This window comes from Gymnogyps californianus, chromosome 15, assembly GCF_018139145.2.
Source record: "Gymnogyps californianus isolate 813 chromosome 15, ASM1813914v2, whole genome shotgun sequence".
Lineage (NCBI taxonomy): Eukaryota > Metazoa > Chordata > Aves > Accipitriformes > Cathartidae > Gymnogyps > Gymnogyps californianus.
The window spans coordinates 7,167,260-7,186,552 of NC_059485.1; the positions used below are offsets into that span (position 1 = coordinate 7,167,260).

At 41.2% G+C, this 19,293-nt stretch overlaps 1 protein-coding gene across 1 annotated transcript in view; it reads left to right on the forward strand.

Moving 5' to 3' along the window:
- The window catches only part of PRKAR1B (protein kinase cAMP-dependent type I regulatory subunit beta), a 101,279-nt gene extending 82,200 nt beyond the window's left edge, over positions 1 to 19,079 (forward strand). Inside the window, exons 10-11 of the mRNA XM_050906039.1 lie at positions 16,127 to 16,208; positions 16,641 to 19,079. Coding sequence (XP_050761996.1) covers positions 16,127 to 16,208; positions 16,641 to 16,813 — 255 coding nt within the window. The 3' untranslated portion in view covers positions 16,814 to 19,079. The remainder of the gene's footprint in view (positions 1 to 16,126; positions 16,209 to 16,640) is intronic.
- The last annotated feature ends 214 nt before the right edge of the window (positions 19,080 to 19,293 follow it).

Consider the following 19,293-nt stretch of genomic DNA (forward strand, 5'->3'; position numbering starts at 1 on the left):
TGCTATACATGCAGAAACCATTTCATATATCACCAGAATGCAGTCTCCTTTGGAGCACAGTATGTCTAGTAGTACAAAGCTAAACTTTGCCACACAATTTTTGTGCAAGGTACTCATTTATTATAAACCATGGTCATTCATGGCATGCTTTAGATAAATCACTTACCAATTTACAAAGCTTTGGTGCACCAGTATCACAGATACTGGTTCCAAGTGGCATCTTGTGACTCCTGTCATAAAAACTTTTCTAAGACACCCAGGACTCACACATGGGTTTTAAGTTGTTAGCACAGTTTTGTATGAACTTCATAAATCAATTGTTCATTTCTGGTTAGCCTGCAATGCTGCCTTCCCTGTGACATCCCTTTGGGATACCATCTTTTAAGTATATTGGTCCTGCAGAAGGACATAGCCTATAAGTGAATTGGCACCTTCAGGATTTGCAGACTGAAGAGCAACCGTTAAACCCTTTGAAAGGGAGATTTCCAGCCTCGGTGATGATCAGAACAGCAATTCTGGCTTTAAACCAAGAATATCATCCTGATTAGTATGGACAAGAATATTTAGTCTCCCCCTTCTGTCAAGCAAGCACATTCACCTTTTCTCCATTTTTCTTAGTATAACCTTTTTTTCATGGCTTTCTGTCCACCAGCTTATCTCCAGCGTTGCATAGATCATAGTAGGGTGCAGGTTATTTGAGGTGCAGGCTGTATGCATGAAAATGCTGCAGTGCCCCATGGAGAGCAAGGCTGCAGCAGGAGCTCAGCCAAATTATTAGAATAACAGAAAATGTGCACAGGGAAGAGTCACAGGAAACCAGAGCTTTTTAAGTTCACTGCTCACAAAGCTGTTTATGGTTTATTTTTTGTTAAAAAGTCTAATGAGAACAGTATTACCCTGAGATTGCAGGACAGCTACAGTTTTTCTGCCATCCTAAGTCTTCACAGGCACCAGTAAGATGTTTACTTGCAGTAGGTTGGGTGGTTTTCCATTTAAATCGCAAGCAGCCTTCAACACGATTTAGTTTTAATATTTAAAGGCTGGGATTTTTTCCAGAGATAGAATTATTTTAATGTTTATACCATATTCCTTAATTTGAAGATAGGATCAGAAGTGAATGTCTGCTTACAAAAGCAAGGTTACCGCTTCTGTGAGATTGATTTACTGCACTTGAAACTGGCAATTAAAAAAAAGAAAACGAAGCAGCCCTGCAGTTTCTGTATTTTCAGATATTTCCAGGTCTTATTTTCCCACTATGGTTTTCACACAACAAACTCGGGCTTTCCCAGACCAGACAGATGTGGAATGTATCTGCTGGATTCCAAGGTCATGGAATTATCCCATATGAGATTCCTGGCACAGAGGTGAAAAACTTTAAGCACCATGAAACAATTGTTGCCATAAAGAATTATATTTTGGCAAGCGTAAATCATAACAGATGTACAGTTTCTAACAAATAAATTTGCAGTTGTATTGTACACTGCCACACTGTGTACCCAGCAGAAGGGAGGATTTATTCATCTGACTTCAGATAACGCAAATATTTTTAGCTAGCATTTTAAAGTGGTAGCTTGCAAAGGCATGTGAACTTTGTGGAGTTAAATATCCCAGCAAATGTTAAGTCCCTTTAAATGAAATGCCAGTTGAACGGGGGCTGATTTTATTCCTGACTCGTGCTTTGCCACTGACTTCAGCTCAAACAGTAGTTCAAACTAGTGTAGTAGCGCTCTGAAACTGGAAAGAAATGAGGGTTTTGCTGTTGTCTAGGTTACTGAGAAAGGTAGTGACAATAGTATTAAAAATAGCGGTTATGATCATGTACTACTCTCTTAAGTTCAGCTTCGAACTTGGCTGGGTGGCACAGTACCTCGAAGTCCATAACGCAGCTGCCAAAAATGCAGGAACCTGCAGCCGTGAAGTGCCCTGCTGGGTTTTCCAGCTCCCACCCCTCCCCATGTCAGATCATTTGGATCTACTTGTCATGACCGAGCACCGTACACAGTACACGGATATTGCCACGGGACTCCACTGACTGTGCTCAGGGAGTCTTTTAATCTCAGCTGCATACTGAGAGCTTGCTGAACTGCTGCCATATGGCCCTAATACTCCATAAAGTTTGACATGGCTTAAGAAAAATGCGTGCACAGACACAAACGTGCGCAGGTGTAGGAGGAGAGAACAGCAAAAGGTTTATAATAGTGCCACACTGCGCCCGAAGAGCACAGCTTGTAACTGTCCTTTAAATGTGCTCTCCATAGCCTGTCATCTCCTCGAAGGACAGTTTGGATTAAGTGGTGCAGAAAGCAAAGAAATAAAACTGCATGAGAAGTAAAACGTTTCCAATTAATCGTTGGTCGAGCTGCCCAGCAATAGCATGCAGCAGCCTAAAAATAAAAGATCTAAAAATAGAAGATAATTCACAGGGGAAAATTCAAGGAGAAATGGACCCATTGTATCCAGTAGTTTCACATTAGATTTTTGTTTTTAACTTTGAAACCTAGTATATTTAATTGCAGATTAGTGCTAAGTTACAGGGGGTAGTTGCACCCTCTTCTGCAACTCCTTTGTGAAAAGCACTTCAAAAAAGCTGAGGATTTGTGTTCTTCGTTATTATCCTGCTGGTTAGAGGAGGCAGAGTCAGGGCATCTGATTTTCAGTCTCGTCTGTATTATCAGTCCAGTCTGTGGGCAGAACATTATCCTCCCTGTTTCCCCATCAGTGGGAATAATCCTAATGACACTTCATAAAGGTGAGCAAAAGCTTAATGGGAAAAGGCATAAAGTATCCGCCAGTACTGAAACCAGGCAATGGGAATAGCAAAATTGACAAGTAAGAGAAAAAATGTCATTGATAGTACAGAAATCCTTCCAGAATTAATGCATAGAGCTGCCTCATTGACAGAAATTAATCAAATTAATTGGTAATGATTATTTGGCCAGCACTATTCTTGGCTGATCACATTGAAAACAGTCTTGTAATCCTTGGGGGGCTGCTAGATTTCATGCTGCTGTTGACATTTCAAGTCAGGGCCACAAACTGGCTCTGGTCTGGGCAGGATCCGCTGCGAGTTCTTGCTGAGAGAGTACTTGAGATACTGTCCTGTAGGTGAAATCAGTGTTTCCAGCCCCGCTGACACTCTTGGCACGCTATGGAGCGTCTCTGCAGAAATGCAGTTCAAAGCCTTGTTAGGTGGAACTGTGTTTGTAAAATCTTCCTACCATGGTAATGTGTACCGACAGAGGAAGGTCCTCGGTCTAACTCGGAAGGGCGCTCCGTTCTTCACAGAATTGGGCCTTTTTGTAGGAAAAGTCGACTTGAGACTTAAATTGCACAACAAGCATCTGAAGATTTATGATTTAAAAGCTCCTTAAGAAGCAAAAGAAAAAAGAAAAATAATAGCCCAATTGTTTCCTGCTCTAAATTGTTGCTCTTTGACTTTCTAACCTAAGAGAGACCCCTTTGGCACCTACCCCTGCGACAGACAGGAGAACTACAAAGTAAACTTCTTCCGTATGGTTAATGAAGTCACTGCCTTAGGCACACTCTGCTATCACACCTGATAATCTCTTTAAAAACACAGTGAGATTAATTATTAATTAGGAAGATGAATGTTGTCTAGAAAAGGAGTTTCAAAGGCTACAATCCGAACTGCTTAGTGTTACCGGGATTTTGTTGATACCAAAAATGTTTGTCAAAGGCAGTCTACAGCAACTCCTAATATACCTAATAAACAAAATGTACCGAATAAACAGAGCCAGCAGTGACTGAGGGCTCTGTACTTTGCTTGTTTTTAACTGCAGAGGCATTGTTTCCCATAGAGCTCTTACAGGAAAGGTACATTCAATTTTCTTGATATCACCTAGTTGTGCTGGAGTAATAGCGTTTCCATCGGCCCTGCTTCAAAGTTCATCTCTGTTCAGGATGGCATTTTTAATGCCCGGCTGACGTCAAGGATTGAAAGTTAGGTGTGTGATTGGGTCCCATCCTGACTAGGGGTAGAGGTGAAGTATTTTGCTGAGTCAAAGGGACTAAAAACGTCAGCTTAGTCCCACTCTTGTTAAACTCAGTTTAACTTTGACTTCTGTGGGCAGTGGATCAGGCTGCATATACATGCAATATCCATATACATGCAATCTTGAGCATATCCTTATCTCTCCTCTGTCAGAAAGGGACAGTGTTTCATAGGAAGCAACTGGCTGTTCCCTTTCTTCTTCTCACCAGCCATGGAGGACCTGTCAGTGACTGCAGCTTTTGGCCCTTCCTTCCAACTGTTCCTCCGGCCCCACTAATAATCACCGCAATGCAGTCACCTACAGTAAATTCTGCAAAATCTGAAACCTCAGAAGTGATGTACGATGGAGCATTTTCTTAACAATTTTGTGAAACTTCAGATTAGCCAATATTTCTAGTCTATTTTAGAACTTTGCAGATTTTGTTCCCCGTTTGTGGCAGAAACCAGGACAACTGTATGTAAATTCTGTGAGTTGCTATGAACCCAGAGACTGGAGAATAATGTATAATAGTTTAAAAATGTACAGTTAAAAAAATACTGTCAAACCCAGTCATGACTCAGTCTTGAGTCCACAATCAGAATTAAGTCCTCTTGCATCATCCTTCTGCAAGACCATTAAGATCAGCTAGCTTTGATATTATGAAAAAGAACCGTCTTAAAAATAAGTCTGATGGGTAGGAAAACAGCGTAAAAGCAATGTACACAGCCAATAGTTTGTTATGGAAAAAAATTCTCACCTGGATTGGCACATCCATGTAGTATGACCAAATAATTTTAAGAGTCATAATAACTGTGGTATATAATATATGTAACCTTTTAACCAGCTCATTTCATCTTAGCTGCTTATCTGTCTTATATGAACATCTCATGAACTTCACGGGGTTTATACTCACTACAGCTGTGTGATGAGGTGTGTGAAGCAACCTCTGCGTTGCATGGTGCGGTCTGAAGCCCAGGCACAAGAATTAAGATAGTTCTTCATTCCTGCTGAAAACAATCAACAGGCATCAGGCATCTTGAAGGTCTGGACCTTCATGCTTGCAGAAGGTCTAAGGCAGAGAAGCAGTGTTAGCCCTATGGCCAGCATCCCAGGCTAACACATCGACTGACCATCCTTTTTCCTTCATGTTAAATTTTACCACCCAAAAATGATGGGTATTATTTTCTGCTGCAGGTTATGTGGAAGTCACTTGCACTTTGTATTGCTGACTGAAATTTGTTTATTTCTTCCCTTGTTTTTGTATAAAAGTCTTTCATAAATCAAAGGTTGGCAAATAATAAAAATCCAGGATTAGTTACTGGCTAAAGGAATATTTGCAGTGTCTTTGGCTACATAGTTCAAAGGATTTGTCTTCTCTTGGACAGTAGCCCTAGAACTGCTGATCCTTAGCTGTAACATAAAAGCCATCCCAGGAATGATGCTATCAACAGTCCCAAAGGGCTAAAATGGCAGCTGAGAAGTGATATGCTAGTGGTCTTCCAGGACATTGCTTATGCCAGCATCATGAGATACATGCAGGACTTGCTCTGGTACTCTGTGTCGCTGGGACATTGGTAAACTTAGGTCTTGAAGCAAAACCACCGGGAGGATGCAGTGTAGCCGTACTATTCTCAAAGGCTTAAAAGTAGTTTTCATAACCTCTCTTTTGCACATGCTATACCCAGCGCAAAAAAAAGTGTATGAATGTTTCCGCAGTTCACTTTTGACATGACAACTTGTGTAGGAGTCTTCAGTCTCATTCAGCTGTAATTTAAAACATCTGATTTGTAAACCCATAAAATTGAAGTTTATGCTGGAAATACAGACACACCCTGGCCTCTTACCACTATAGGATACGTGGAAAACTGGGAGATCGTTTGGTGTGCAGAGGAGTAAAACTCGAAGTTAGTAATTGGCAGTTTCATTCTTAATATATACATGCTCCGTTTGAATTTTCATAAAAATCAGAGCGCTAGATTTTCTCTGTGTTCAAAACAGCCTGTGACTTTTTACTTAGCTAATACTTGCTTTAAGGTATGGTTGATGCTTTGACTCTTCTTTCTTTAGTCTTGTCCAGTAGTGTCTTCCTACCGTGAAAGTCTGCAAAAGCAGCGGTAACAAAACACCTCTCCGTGTAAGGAGACCAGCACAGGCTGTTTACCCCTCAAGGTTTTCAGGAGGTTCTCAGGATCCTTATAAGCTCTTCTGACACTGAAGACCAAGCTCACAAGTCCTGATTCAAAGCACTTAGTCAATGTGACCAAGAACTTTATGGCCCGAGGCACGTTAAATCTAAACTGAAATTAAAGGCATCTGCTGTCTCAGGGGCTGGGAGCTCCGTCCTGAGAAGTGCTTCTGTCTCTTTAAGCAAAAATACTGCAGTATCAACAAGACCTGAAATATAGTGGTGTCCAACCTGTTGGAAGAGGAATGGAGGATTTCCTAATCCTTGCTGGAGTTCCTCCCTTTCTCTGGATCATGTTAAAGCTGTCCCTTAATGGGATGGCTTTTGTCCCCCCTCTGCAAAGATACTGTTGAGATGACTGCAGATTTGCTGAAAGAATATACCCCTTAGGGCTCATTCATTAGCTGTGTAGCGTGGATTTTGTGGAGCGTGCAAGGCTCTCTGCAGTGTGCTCCAGGAAGAGGCAACTTTGAGCACATCAGTTTTTTTCTTCTGAATTTCACAATTTGGTCCTTTGAATACACAAGATTCATCAACTGAAAGGACTTAAAGAGAGCTTTCCATGGGGGATTTTCCTGATCTCTGTGATAAACTCTCTTCTCTCCTTCCCCCAGTTTGCTCCAAGTTTTATTTCTTGCTCAGAAGCTGTTGCCCTAGCTGGCCACAGCTGCTCAGCCAGCCCTGGTCACAGCATTAGTTATGAGACTTTAATGACGATGTCTGTCTCAGCCTTTTGCTTGGTCTGGTTACTTCAGCATCTACAGAATGTTTTCACAAAGAAGCAGATGGTGGTAGGAGTAATTGGGCCGTAAAACAACATTAACAGCTAAAAACTATTTTCACCAGAAAGGATTTTGTGGGCAGGGTGAGGGAGGTTCAGCACTGTTTTCTTGTTTTCTCTCCCGTACATTCAACCCTGCCCCTGCTGTAGGTGGTAGCGCTCTGCACTGTCTGCTTCCAGGAGATGAGCGCTGTCAGGTCAGTCACAAATATGAACAGTTGATGAATAACCCATTATAGAGTCACTTTTATGTTGACTCAGTGGACGTTTCCTGGCTTCAGAGAGAGTCAAGATAATGGCTAGCTTTGTAGAAAGAAAGAATCTCTAAAATGCAACATTTTTTTTCCTTTGTGACTTTTATTGCTTTGTACGCTGACATGTCTGAGGGAGAAAAACAGTGCCTTGTTGCCAATAATCCACAGCGCTTGGCACAAACGGTCTTTAAAATCTGGCACCGGGATGAATATTAATTCAGTTGTTTTCCCACAGAAGCTACCGATTAGTCAAGGCCAAGTATCACTGACATGATTCATTAAAACCCAGCATCTGAGCCCACCTTTACTGAGTGGATCTGCTTTTCGTTACCCCTGCGACAGGTGGACTGAATATGTAATAGAAGGGGCAACTAAAATCCTGGAACGGAGTAAAGATAAAAATGCAGAGGGACCCCGAAGGCTGGGCTGTGGTGCAACTGCTTCCCAGCTTTCTGGGCATGGAGCCAGGACAACTAGCCAAGGAGGATCACACCCCAGGCAAGGGGCTCCTCCCATAGCTCAGAGCTGATATCCTTATCCCTCTGTCACCATCCCGTCTCTCCCAGGCTTCCCAGTCCCAGGTGGCAACTGGTGGTGTGGAAGAGAAGCATGGGACTACCGTGACACCGAGACTGGGGAGCACGGAGGCCACTGTGATATCCCTCCATCTGAGCGAGTCCAGAGGAGGGCCACGAAGAGGATCAGAGGGCTGGAGCACCTCTCCCATGAAGACAGGCTGAGAGAGTTGGGGTTGTTTAGCCTGGAGAAGAGAAGGCTCCGGGCAGACCTTATAGCAGCCTTCCAGTACCTAAAGGGGGCCTGCAAGAAAGCTGGAGAGGGAATTTTTACAAGGGCATGTAGTGATAGGACAAGGGGTAATGGCTTTAAACTGAAAAAGGGTAGATTTAGATTAGATGTAAGAAAGAAAGAAGTTCTTCACTGTGAGGATGGTGAGACACTGGAACAGGTTGCCCAGAGAGGTTGCGGATGCCCCATCCCTGGAAGTGTTCAAGGCCAGGTTGGATGGGGCTTTGAGCAACTAGTGGAAGTGGTCTAGTGGAAGGTGTCCCTGCCCATGGCAGAGGGGGTGGAACTAGATGATCTCTAAGGTCGCTTCCAACCCAAACCATTCTATGATGATTCGATGATGATGATGATGGGGGATGATGGTGCCTGTTGATGAAGTCTTGAGTCCCCCAACACATGGATACGCCTCTATTGGACACCTGCCTGATCTAGCCTGATGTTAGCTCTGCTGCTGTGGCTCAAGGGCAACATTTTGAAGTCCAAAGACTATAAAACTTAATGTTTTGATTCTGAAAAGCCTTTCAGCAGAAAAGGCTTAACAAAAAAAATCCCAATTTTTTATTCTTTGTGCAAAAACCACTTTATTTCACCTAAGTATTGCAAGGGTCTCCATGCATGAAGCAAATTGCAGTTGGTGCAGCGTATTCTGCTTCTTTTGGCTTTTCACTATGTTTACTGGTTTCTCTCTGCCTGAATTTTGTCTTCTTCCATCTAATAACAACATTTCTTTTACTTCAAGGGGAATACATAGGTACAGCACAGGTTTAATGCAGACTGTATCAAAGAAATACTGAAGGGGAAGATTGTCTGAGATACTGCAATAGGAGGATGAACAAAACGATTGAAAAGGTCTTCCCATGTCAAACATCTATGATTTTAAATACTGAACGATCAAGGCAAAGGTGTTTCCTGGTGATTAATGACGGGCTGGGTGTAGTCATGTCTGGGCCTTAACCCTGGCCTCTCATATATCCCTAGGAAATGCCCTGTGGCTCAGTTGTTTCTGCTGTTTTAAGCTACACTTGGTTTATGATTGATTGTCATTTTTAAAAGTGCCTTTATGTTTGTGGTTATTTTGGTGACTGCTCTAGACAGCTTTGTTCCTCTCTCTTTGGGCTGGATGTTATTCCTAAACTAATATAAATGTGCCTAAGTAGCAGAAGTGGTGGAAGTTTAGGCATATATACAGTAGTCTTATGCAGGTGTGATATAGCTGGTACACATGGCGAACTGCTGATTGTTTGATATCGAGTGTGGCTGTGGAGCTAATGTATAGGACCTGTGCCAGCTGGGTGGTGATGTTTGCTTTCCATCTTTGCTAGATTGCAGTGTGCATTAGTGTTGTTGAGAATTACGGCCAATAAGAGTTTGATGCATTAATGTTATAATGACAACGTAATGATAATCATATACATTGACACTGCGGTTGTCGCAGTGTAAAGGCACTTTTTGCAGCACTGCTCTCTCTCATGGAGATTGTATGGGTATCACAGTGCACGCGTTGTTACTCTAATGTTGCCTTTGGAGCTCATTTGACCTTGCATTATTAATCCTAACGATAGTCCCAAGGTTCTGGCTTTCTGAAAATCCACTGAAATCAGTGGCACTCAAGATTTCCAGAGTCACGACCAAATTTAAAAAGCTGAATGTGTAAAATGTTGTATATTTGTTTTCAAAAGCTCTCAGTAGCTCATTAGCTTGGGCATTGTCTTGCACTGTAATCTGTAGTGAACCCTAATGGATGCAGAAAAGAACTCACTTGGTAGAGATAAGCAAACCAAACAACCACCACTTTTTCAGTCAATGCAAACCTGGGGCCTGTTCTTGTAGCCCTTACCCACTCAACGGTCATTACAACAGGCGCTTCATAAATGCTAATCATAAAAGTAAAGTTTGCTGAACTGGGCCAAAGTTGTTTGAGGTTTCACATCAGACAACCGAACTGATTTCAATGATCATTTTTTGAAGTGGAGGGTGAAACATCAGCTGACAGATCTTAGCAGGTCTTGCAGATTCACCAGGCAATCACTATTTCCAGGAGTTTTGTAACATTGGGAGCTGTAGCTTTTGACTCTCCTTAATTTAAGGTAATGACTTGGAGATGCTCTATGAATGATTTAATTGCATGCATGAACCAGTAAGCAGGCAGATATAATTAAATAAGGTGCAACTTATTATGGTTGTAGCTGTTATAGTGTAAGAACATTGCCCAGACAGTGTTTGTAGATAGGTAAATGGTATATTTTATTAGATATATCTGGAGAAATAGGCAACTTGAAGAAAGGCATGTGTGCCCAAAAGCTCTTCTCCCTTTTCTAGCTATGCTTGTTGGTCTAATGAAAGATATTACTTCCACAAACCTCGTCTTGCCTGCAATTAAATAAAATACTCCCAGAATCATACTGTGTGAAAGATCTTTTAATTCATTTCAGATCTGCTATAGCTTCCATCCAGTCCTGTCTGCTTTGCCGTGTGAACGGGAGCATTTTGTACCACTTCACAGCCTCTTCCTTCATCTTTTGTAGTCACTTTGCAAAGATTTCATAGCAACATATAATGAGGGTTTGTGTGACTGTGGAGTGAGGGGAAACTTATCTTTTGAATGTGTGAATTATGGAGTGTGTGGATTAACAAAGTGAGAAAGAGTAAAGGTATGTTCATAATAGCAATTGATAGAGTTAATAGCAATAGCAGATGGATCGGCCTGACCTTTTCCATCTCTAATTCTGTAGACTGCGCTGCTCTTTTCTAGTGGATGGTGAAGAGGAAAACAAAATAGGCTAGAAAAACTTTCTAAGCTCAAAACTAGCATAAAAATGTAACATTTTGAGGGCATGGGGGAAAAAAACATCTTCCGTGCTTTTCTTTAAAAAAGCAGTAAGTAAAAAAGTGTGAAATAAAAATGGAAATAGAAATAGTAACTTCCTGCTTATGAAAATTAAAATTCTTTTCTTTAAAAAGTAGAAATTTATTCTGTATACTTAGTGTATCAAAAGGACATAGACATTGATGTTGCATACACTCATGGTAGAATAAATATTCTTCAATTTTAATAATGATAAATATGTCCTTATTACAGATGGAGCCTCACTATATTTTTTACTGATTGATATATCTTTAAAATGGGAGGTTAGACCAGTAAAACCAAAACATCAACAAGATTGACTTTTAAACCAAAAAGTTTTTAAAACAGTGCTGAATTTCCCTTCCCATCCACTGCCCCTGGTGAAGGACCGTACTGCACACCCTGTCCCACCCAGAGGTAACACGGACACATCACTGTCCACCACATTTTGCCTTATGCTGCCCAGGAATGATCCCATCCGATCTGCTGAGCTGAATAGAGTTAAAAATACAGGATTTCAGTTTTTAGCATCACGAACACTTGCCTTTTGTAGCCAGGCTACTTAGGCCAACTGCTGGCTATAGGATTCATACTTAAATATAAAAACAGGGCTCCTGAAGCAATTAGTGCTTGTGAGTACATGCAGGATAAGGCCTGGGAATCTCAGTGTTGATCCAGATGGGTCACTGTACGCTGTAGGATGTCTCACTCATCCGTATGGTCTGATAGTTTAAAAGTGAAACATCTATCAAAATCTCATTACTTTGGAGAGGATGGGAGCTCATGGATTATAAACCTTAATTTATTTTTTATATCTTAAATTATGGTGTCGTATCTAAGCCATAAATTTTTACAAAACAAACTGCTGATGCATTTGAAAGAGTTGAATAAATACTCTCAGCGCCATGACAGAGCAGTGATAGAGGGAGTGAGCAGGTGCGTGGGGCGAGGACAGCAGAGAGGTGGTGATGGCACATTGCCTTTGGGACTGCTACTCTTGTTGTTTTTGCAATAAGATGCCCGTATTTACTTGGAGGAGAGGAGAGAAGGTTAATGATATCGGTTCCTGGGAATACAGGCACTCCCCAGTGACTGAAAGGGAATATTCCTGGATCCACCAAAGATCATAATTTCACTCCCAAGTGTCTGCTAGCAGAAAGACACGCCTGTCTGCCTTCAGTTTAATATCATCACAAAGTGCTGATTTATTAAATGGTGTCAAGCTTCTTGACAGTCTGTGAGCCTGTGCTCTGTAGGTTTTGCTTGGTGGTGTAGGAGGCTGAAATGGCTATCAGTGTACAAGACAGTATTTTAAATTGAGCAGCACTAAATAGACTCATCCTGCAAATCTAGGATTGTGCAGTTTATTTCAGAGAGACTGATCTTGCCAAGTTTTGTGTGCCATTTAAGGGGAAATCTTACCCGTCGAGACCAAATACTTTTGGGAGTGAGAGTGATAAGCCCCTTGAATCCATATGAGATAATGCCCAGAGGCAGGGTTTGCCAAAGCACAAGAAGGATAAAAAGCTCAAAAACTGCATTGGAAAGATCTGACAAGTAAAGTAAAATGAAATACAGTCATGAAACCTGTGATGGGAGCAAGGGTAGGGGTCAGCACCGAATTCATTTAGTATGACAACTTCATTAAGTATATGGGTAATAAGGGATTGTTTCTGTAGCATTTTATTCTGTATTATTTTATTTCTGTATTATTTTTGTCCTGGTTACACTGGTCGTCTGCAATTGGACTCTTCCTCTAATACAGTCAGAATAGCATTGATTCCAGAGATAAGACACGCAAAGTGAAGGTGATGCAGATAGATAATTATAAATACATCTTCGTTGTTCCATGGTGTGGACAGTCTTCCCGTGAAGGTCACTCTGACAATGCTCCAGGATGTACTTGTGGAGCTGGTGACTGGTGCAACGAGAGGCCAAGCGGCGTAATCAGATCTTACATCTGGGTGCTCGCTGTCAGGGTTTCAGGAAACTTCTTTTGCTCCGTGATAGACCTGTTCTCACTGGGCAACGGGAAAAGCCTATGTGACTGTTAAAACAAGAGTGGAAAAATATGTATCTGGAATATGCATTGCTTTATCCTGCCAAGCCAAGTGTTTATTGTGGAGGCCAGACACATCTGTCCTCCTCCAACAGATATCATGGTGTTTCTTGGATTAAAAAGGCCGACTATAGTGGAACAGTGGAAGAAATTGCTTCAGAAGACTGACTTATTGGAGTCCTATATCATATGGACCCTGTCAAAAAAAAAAATTAGCCACAATAAGAGCTGACACTTGGGGAGATGAAAGCAATATTGCTTGATATTGTGATTATCTTTGTGGCAACATGCTCAAGGTGGGCAGTGGGGAATTGAGTCCTTTCTTTGTTTGACCTGGGTGGTCAATATGATTACTGTGGGGATTTTTTTTGTTTTATGTAACAAAACATCTGTAATAAAAGTTTTTTTAAAAAAATAGTTTTGGGACAGAGACTGGAGACATGGATTGCAGACAGCTATTTGGGTCAAGGGGTTAGGTTTTTGCCAGGCTCCAGATGGGGACGGAGAGGAGGACAGGGGCTGGAAGCGATTCTGAAGCTGAATCCATCTACGCTGCACGGGCCATAAGAACAGCATCAATTTAGTGAGCTGCACCTGATCTGAAGTTTGGCAAGAGAGAGGTCGACATACGCGTTATTCCCTGTATGGGGTATTTCTGAGAATGCTGCTTATAAATGTGTGTTTGTTCTGAAAACTTGCAGTAAGTGTGAATAACAAAACTCATTACACTATCTTTGCATTTTCATGCCCTTGAAGATTTACTGGAAGATCTTGGAAAACAGCAGCTTTGGCGGAACAATTTAGTTGTATCAAGGATAAGGAATTTTTGCTGGAAACTTGACAGGCACCAAATCACTTTCTTATATCCAGTTCTTCCAGTTACTTCTGTGGATAGCCTTACACTTCCTGTGGACAGTTTTATGTGCATGGCATGTTTTAATGGTAGATAAAACCCCCCAAAAAAGCCACAAAAGACCAAAACCAGCCTTCCCCTGTATGTTTGGCTTATTTTTGAGCAACCTTGCTCATTTCAGGTGCCCTTGCTCATGCACATTGTGCCAAGCACATGGTTCTGTGTCTTCTGCCATCAGCTGCTTGGCATATTAAGAGTGAAAGAACTGAAGCCGAGAAGAGTTTTGTGATTGTTTTCAAACAGATCTGGATTTACAGCCCTGGTGTTTCTTCAGTATTTTTGTAATACTGATACGGCATGTAGCTGATGGGGTGGAACGGTAAATTGTCATGACCAATGTAACATGTTGACAGTCTGATATCTAGGGATTTATACTAAGCACAGGTTACTGCTAATGGGCAAAATGAGAAATTATAACTTTGAATGTGCCAGATTAATTGGATATACATCCAAGTCCGTATAAAAACCATCAGCTGCTTTGCATGTATCAAACAATACTTGCACATTATTTGATTTTTGTTTCTGGTTCCTGGCATCAGCAGAAATAAGATTTACCTCTTCATTTATATAGCACATAAATTAACCTAGCAATTTGTAAAGTATGTGGGCTTAAAAATAACCCTGTTATGAAATAGGACATGATGCCATACAACAGTATTACAGCAGCTTAGTTGTGTGTCTTCAGAAGAAAGCAAATTACGATCATTTGCTATGTAATAGTGCATATTTACTGCTCTTGGTTATTCCTGGGCCCTCAGGTCCTACAAAAGCAAAAGCGAGACCTGAAGCAGCCTTACATTGGTGTTCAGATTTGCAATTCAATGACAATGTTTGGGATACTATAGGGTGTACTTAAACACAGTGCAAAAGTGAGGGGCTGGTTCTGCAGGGTGCTGAGTACCTTTAACTGCATTGAAGCCAAGGTGTTTCAGGGTGCTCAGTGTCTCCTCAAGCCCCCCACCATACCCGGAGGCACACGAGTTTCTTTTGGTGGAAGGAAGCTGCAGGGTATTTGCAGCCAGTGAATCTGCAGTGAATACTCTGCACTGGAGGGCGGTTTATGCTCCAAGCTGGGGTGGTCCTGCAGCTGGTTGCAGGCACCGACAGCGCCGACGAGCCAAGCAGTGCAAGACTTGGGTGTTAAACTGCAGAGTGAGGGCTGTGGTATTTTCCAATAACTGGCATCAATCTTCCGAGCATAGTCCACATTACTGTGTCTCCTCCCCTTCCCTGTCCTGGTCGGGGCAGGATCAGCCCTCACGTATTACTTTCCAAGCTGAAAATCTTAAAAAAACATTGAAACATCGATGCTCTCCAAATGCACTGTCAAAAAAAGGCTCTCCAGTCTATTTAAAAATCTTGGCTTTTAAAAATCTTTTTAATTTCAGTTAAAATCAAAATATGTTAACATTTTGCCTTTCCCTATGCTTTTGGTTTGGACTCAGAAGATCATTTCATATGTTACTGTAATTTTTTTCCAGAAAAGCAGATACCTTCTCTATTCCTCTACAAAAGCTTTATGCCACAATAATTTAAGATTTCCTCCAGGTTAGAATATTTCTGCATGTAAAACCTCTTTGAAGGTTTAAATAGACGGTAACTGAGTTTTGACATGTGTTAGCATGTGTCAAGTACAGCAGTTATTAAGGGTAGTGGAGACAAGACACATTCCATCTCTCCAGCAACTGACTCGCAGGTGTCCAGATCACTACAGGCCACAAGCGGGCAAAGCCACTAAAAAAATATCACCCTTTGTTGCAACAAGCATTAAAAACTCCCATTACCGACCATTTCAGCAACAGATCCAGTGAATGATCAGGTGAGGAATAAACTCTAGTTGCTGTCTTACAAAATCATGTCCTGAGATTGTGACTGGGAAAATTGCCTTTTTATTCCTTTTAATGTAAATCTTTTCTGCGTCTCTCGTAAGGTTCTGCATCCGCTCAGAACATATTTTTAAATTATATTAAAGCATACATTTGCACAGCATGATGTGCATTAGTTAAATAGGAGTTACTGAGTTCTGTCCTGTTCCTCTTTTCTTCTGTGTGAGCTGAATCTGTTTGCATCCAAACAATTCATAAGAGAGAAATCGTTTGCCATACTGATAGATTTTTTTTACCCTTTAATTCCTTTCATTCATATATAAGGAATTGACTGAAATTGTCATCTCTCCTATAGCAGAACTAAAGGAGTGTGACATGCAAAAGCAAATACTCAGGATTCAATACTTTTTAAAGCATAACAGGTTTAAGCAAAGCCAACTGACTTTCTGCACTTCTCTTCCCAGGGCACAGCTTCTGTTCTGCAGCGCAGGTCTGACAACGAGGAGTACGTTGAAGTTGGAAGACTTGGTCCATCAGATTATTTTGGTAAGAAAATTCAGCTTAAGTATGGCTCAGAAAGACAGGCGCATGGAGTTGTATCAAGTAGTTTTTGTCTTAATTAGCGTTCTACTCTTTTACAAGTGAGGGGTTATGCGTAGGTCAGCCGCTGCTTTCAGCGATACTGAGAGATTTCAGTGAAGCTGAAACCATTCCTTGGTTTACACCAGTGTAGCTGACAGGAGACAGATCCAGAATCAGCAAAACAGTCTGAAAGCATTTGTTTTCAAAGGCATTTTACACGCATGCATTATGCATGTGTAATGCATTTGTACTGTCAACAGAATTATGTAAAGTGTCTATCAAGAGATATATAAAGGGAGATGTTCTACAACCAAGGCAACTGGATGGCGGCTAGAGTATGCACCCTCTGAAAAAGAGGCACAGGCTGTGTGACAGTGTACTTATCCCTATTTCCAGGTGAGATAGCGTTACTGCTCAATCGGCCCCGAGCTGCTACGGTGGTGGCACGCGGACCCCTGAAGTGCGTAAAGCTGGATCGGCCCCGCTTCGAACGAGTGCTCGGTCCTTGTTCCGAAATCCTCAAGAGAAACATTCAGAGATACAACAGTTTCATTTCGCTCACCGTCTAAATGATTCCTTCTGGAAAGCTGCCTTTGTGTGACCTTGTGCACTTAAATTTGCTCTGTGCAGCTCCACAGCTTTATGAAGAAGAAAATAAAAGATGTGCATTTTATCTGTATTTTTTCTGTTTATGTCACGTACGGGATGTCAGTTCAAATCTCATGTATCATGTAAGTAGGAAGACAACTGTTTGGATAAGACTAGCTTTGGGCAAGATTAGGCTCTTGGCTTGCAGGCAAGATTTTTACCTATTGTTGGATCATATAGCTTAAAACTGTGTTTTTAACTGTTTAAAATTTGTATGAATTTCTATTTCCCTTATTGTCTTTGAAGTTGGTCTTATTCACCTTTTGTCAAGCTTCTTTGATCAAGCGATGTCCCTCTGCCTGTCACTTTTAAAAGACTTTTCACTGGTTGTGGGCTGGAGGTTTCTGAAATCTCACAGGGTGAGTGGCAGTCGCACAGTTTAAGAGGGAAGGTTGGAGGAAGATTTTGATCATTCCAGCAAGCCAGGGAAAAGTAGAGCTTTTGAGTCATTTTGTGTGTGGCTTAGATATAGGGGCCATACTCCTCCATGTTACAGCCCCTTTCAGGTCTGCTTTGTAGGATATGCTGAGCCAAACAGCCTGCTCCGGTCTTCTGGGTGAAGAGGTCAAGGAACAATGTTTTGTAAGAATTCAAATGGAGCCTTTAGGACCTAAGTTACTTGTCCTCAGCTTTTTTTAAATGAGGGTTTGCATTAGATCCCTTAAAAGTCCAACGGGAACTTCTCTGCTGAATTAAGTGGGCTTCAAAACGTATTTATCTGCAGCAGAGTGTCCTCGGCCACTTCTCTGAATATTATATGAAATGCTAAAGAGATGGTGCCAGGCGCACATCAGGGGCAACAACAGCAGTTTGTTTTTAATAAGGTCCACTTAATTAAATTCCAATGCCTTTCTTTTAGTATATGACTAAATTTTAGGATTTTTTAGGATTTTCTGAAAGCCAAATACATGCTTCAAAATGCTGCCTCTCCTCCAAAAGACGTGCATTGCATAACAAAAAGCACCAGGATCTTCCAAGAAGCTCCTAGAGCCCCGGTCCCTGCCGGGGCGTGCAGCCTCGCTGGCAGTTGTTGCTGCCCTGCCGAGACATGGGTCTCCTCTTGAAGGGAGCTGTTTGCAGATCCAGACCTTACTTGGCTGCGCAGCCCTCAAGGCTGGGATCATTTAGATTATTCTTTGCGAAGCTTTTCCTGTGAAGGAAGACTTGTCTTTGCTAACAGCAGCAAAGGTCTGCATCTCAGCTACCCTAAATAGCACTGCCCGCTTTTCGGTTGTGGCAAAACTCTATTTCTTCTTCATGATAACATTCTTCTGAGTAAATACGAACTTTCTGTACCTTTTACATGCCAGAGGTTATGCAATGAAATAAGGCAGCAATCTCCCTTTTGAAACTAGAGGTGTTAGTGAAGAACACGGCTAAAATTACTCCTGCTGACACGCAATATGCTTTCTTCTTTGGAATTAACAAAAACTAACTTGGGACTTTCCTATCGACTCCCACCAAGAGGGCCCAATATTCCAGTAGCTGCCCACAGTGGTTTTTACAGAGCTAACTGCTTCTCGACTTCAGACTCCTCTCATCACTTCAAGGTGCTTAATTTATTTCAGCATATTTTCAGTGGTCCTGTCAGTGTATATTCGTTGCTACTATTTATTATGATTCTGTCATGCTTCTTGCATGTGTTATTAAATATGACCGTTCACATTTTTCGACCTTGCAATTTTTATCACGTACATTTATATAGGCAGACCCCCATTATATATATATATAGATAAATGTATATGCATTTGCAAAACTTTTGATTTGCTTCACTGTTTTTGTATTCTCTTGTGCAATTTTTAAAAGAAATATTTTTAAAAGGTTACCAGTCACTCATGTATGTTCTTTTACCTATTGCATTTCTGTTGTATTGGTAAAAAATTGTGAGTGTTTCGCATAATATGCAAGATACATTTCTTGTTAAGCACCAAGTATTAGCCTCACTGTTTAGAAGTTACTCGAGCAGACACACACACAACACAGATTCTTTGCTTTGAACCTTTACAGCTCATGGAAAATACATTTGAATTATGGTTCTGTTATAAGCAATCTCAAGAGAAGTGTAACCATTTAACACCAGAATTCCTATGCTTTAAGTGGAACAAAATGATATTCAATGACATTTTAAAGATAATTGTAATATTTGCAGTGGATGATGGCACAGGATTACGGTATGAATAAAATTCTTCTACATTATATGCAGCCGTTGTGGGTTTATTAATAATGGAAGTCTGTATGAATAGAAGTCATGTTCTAGTTAAAATCTGCATATCATAAAAAGTTTGAACTCCACTGAAAATAATCAGATGCAAAGGGACAAAAAATAGGCCAAGAATCCCAGTGCTATATATAGTAATGGAAACCAAACTGGTTTTCTGGAGGATTAGCATGAAGAAAAAAA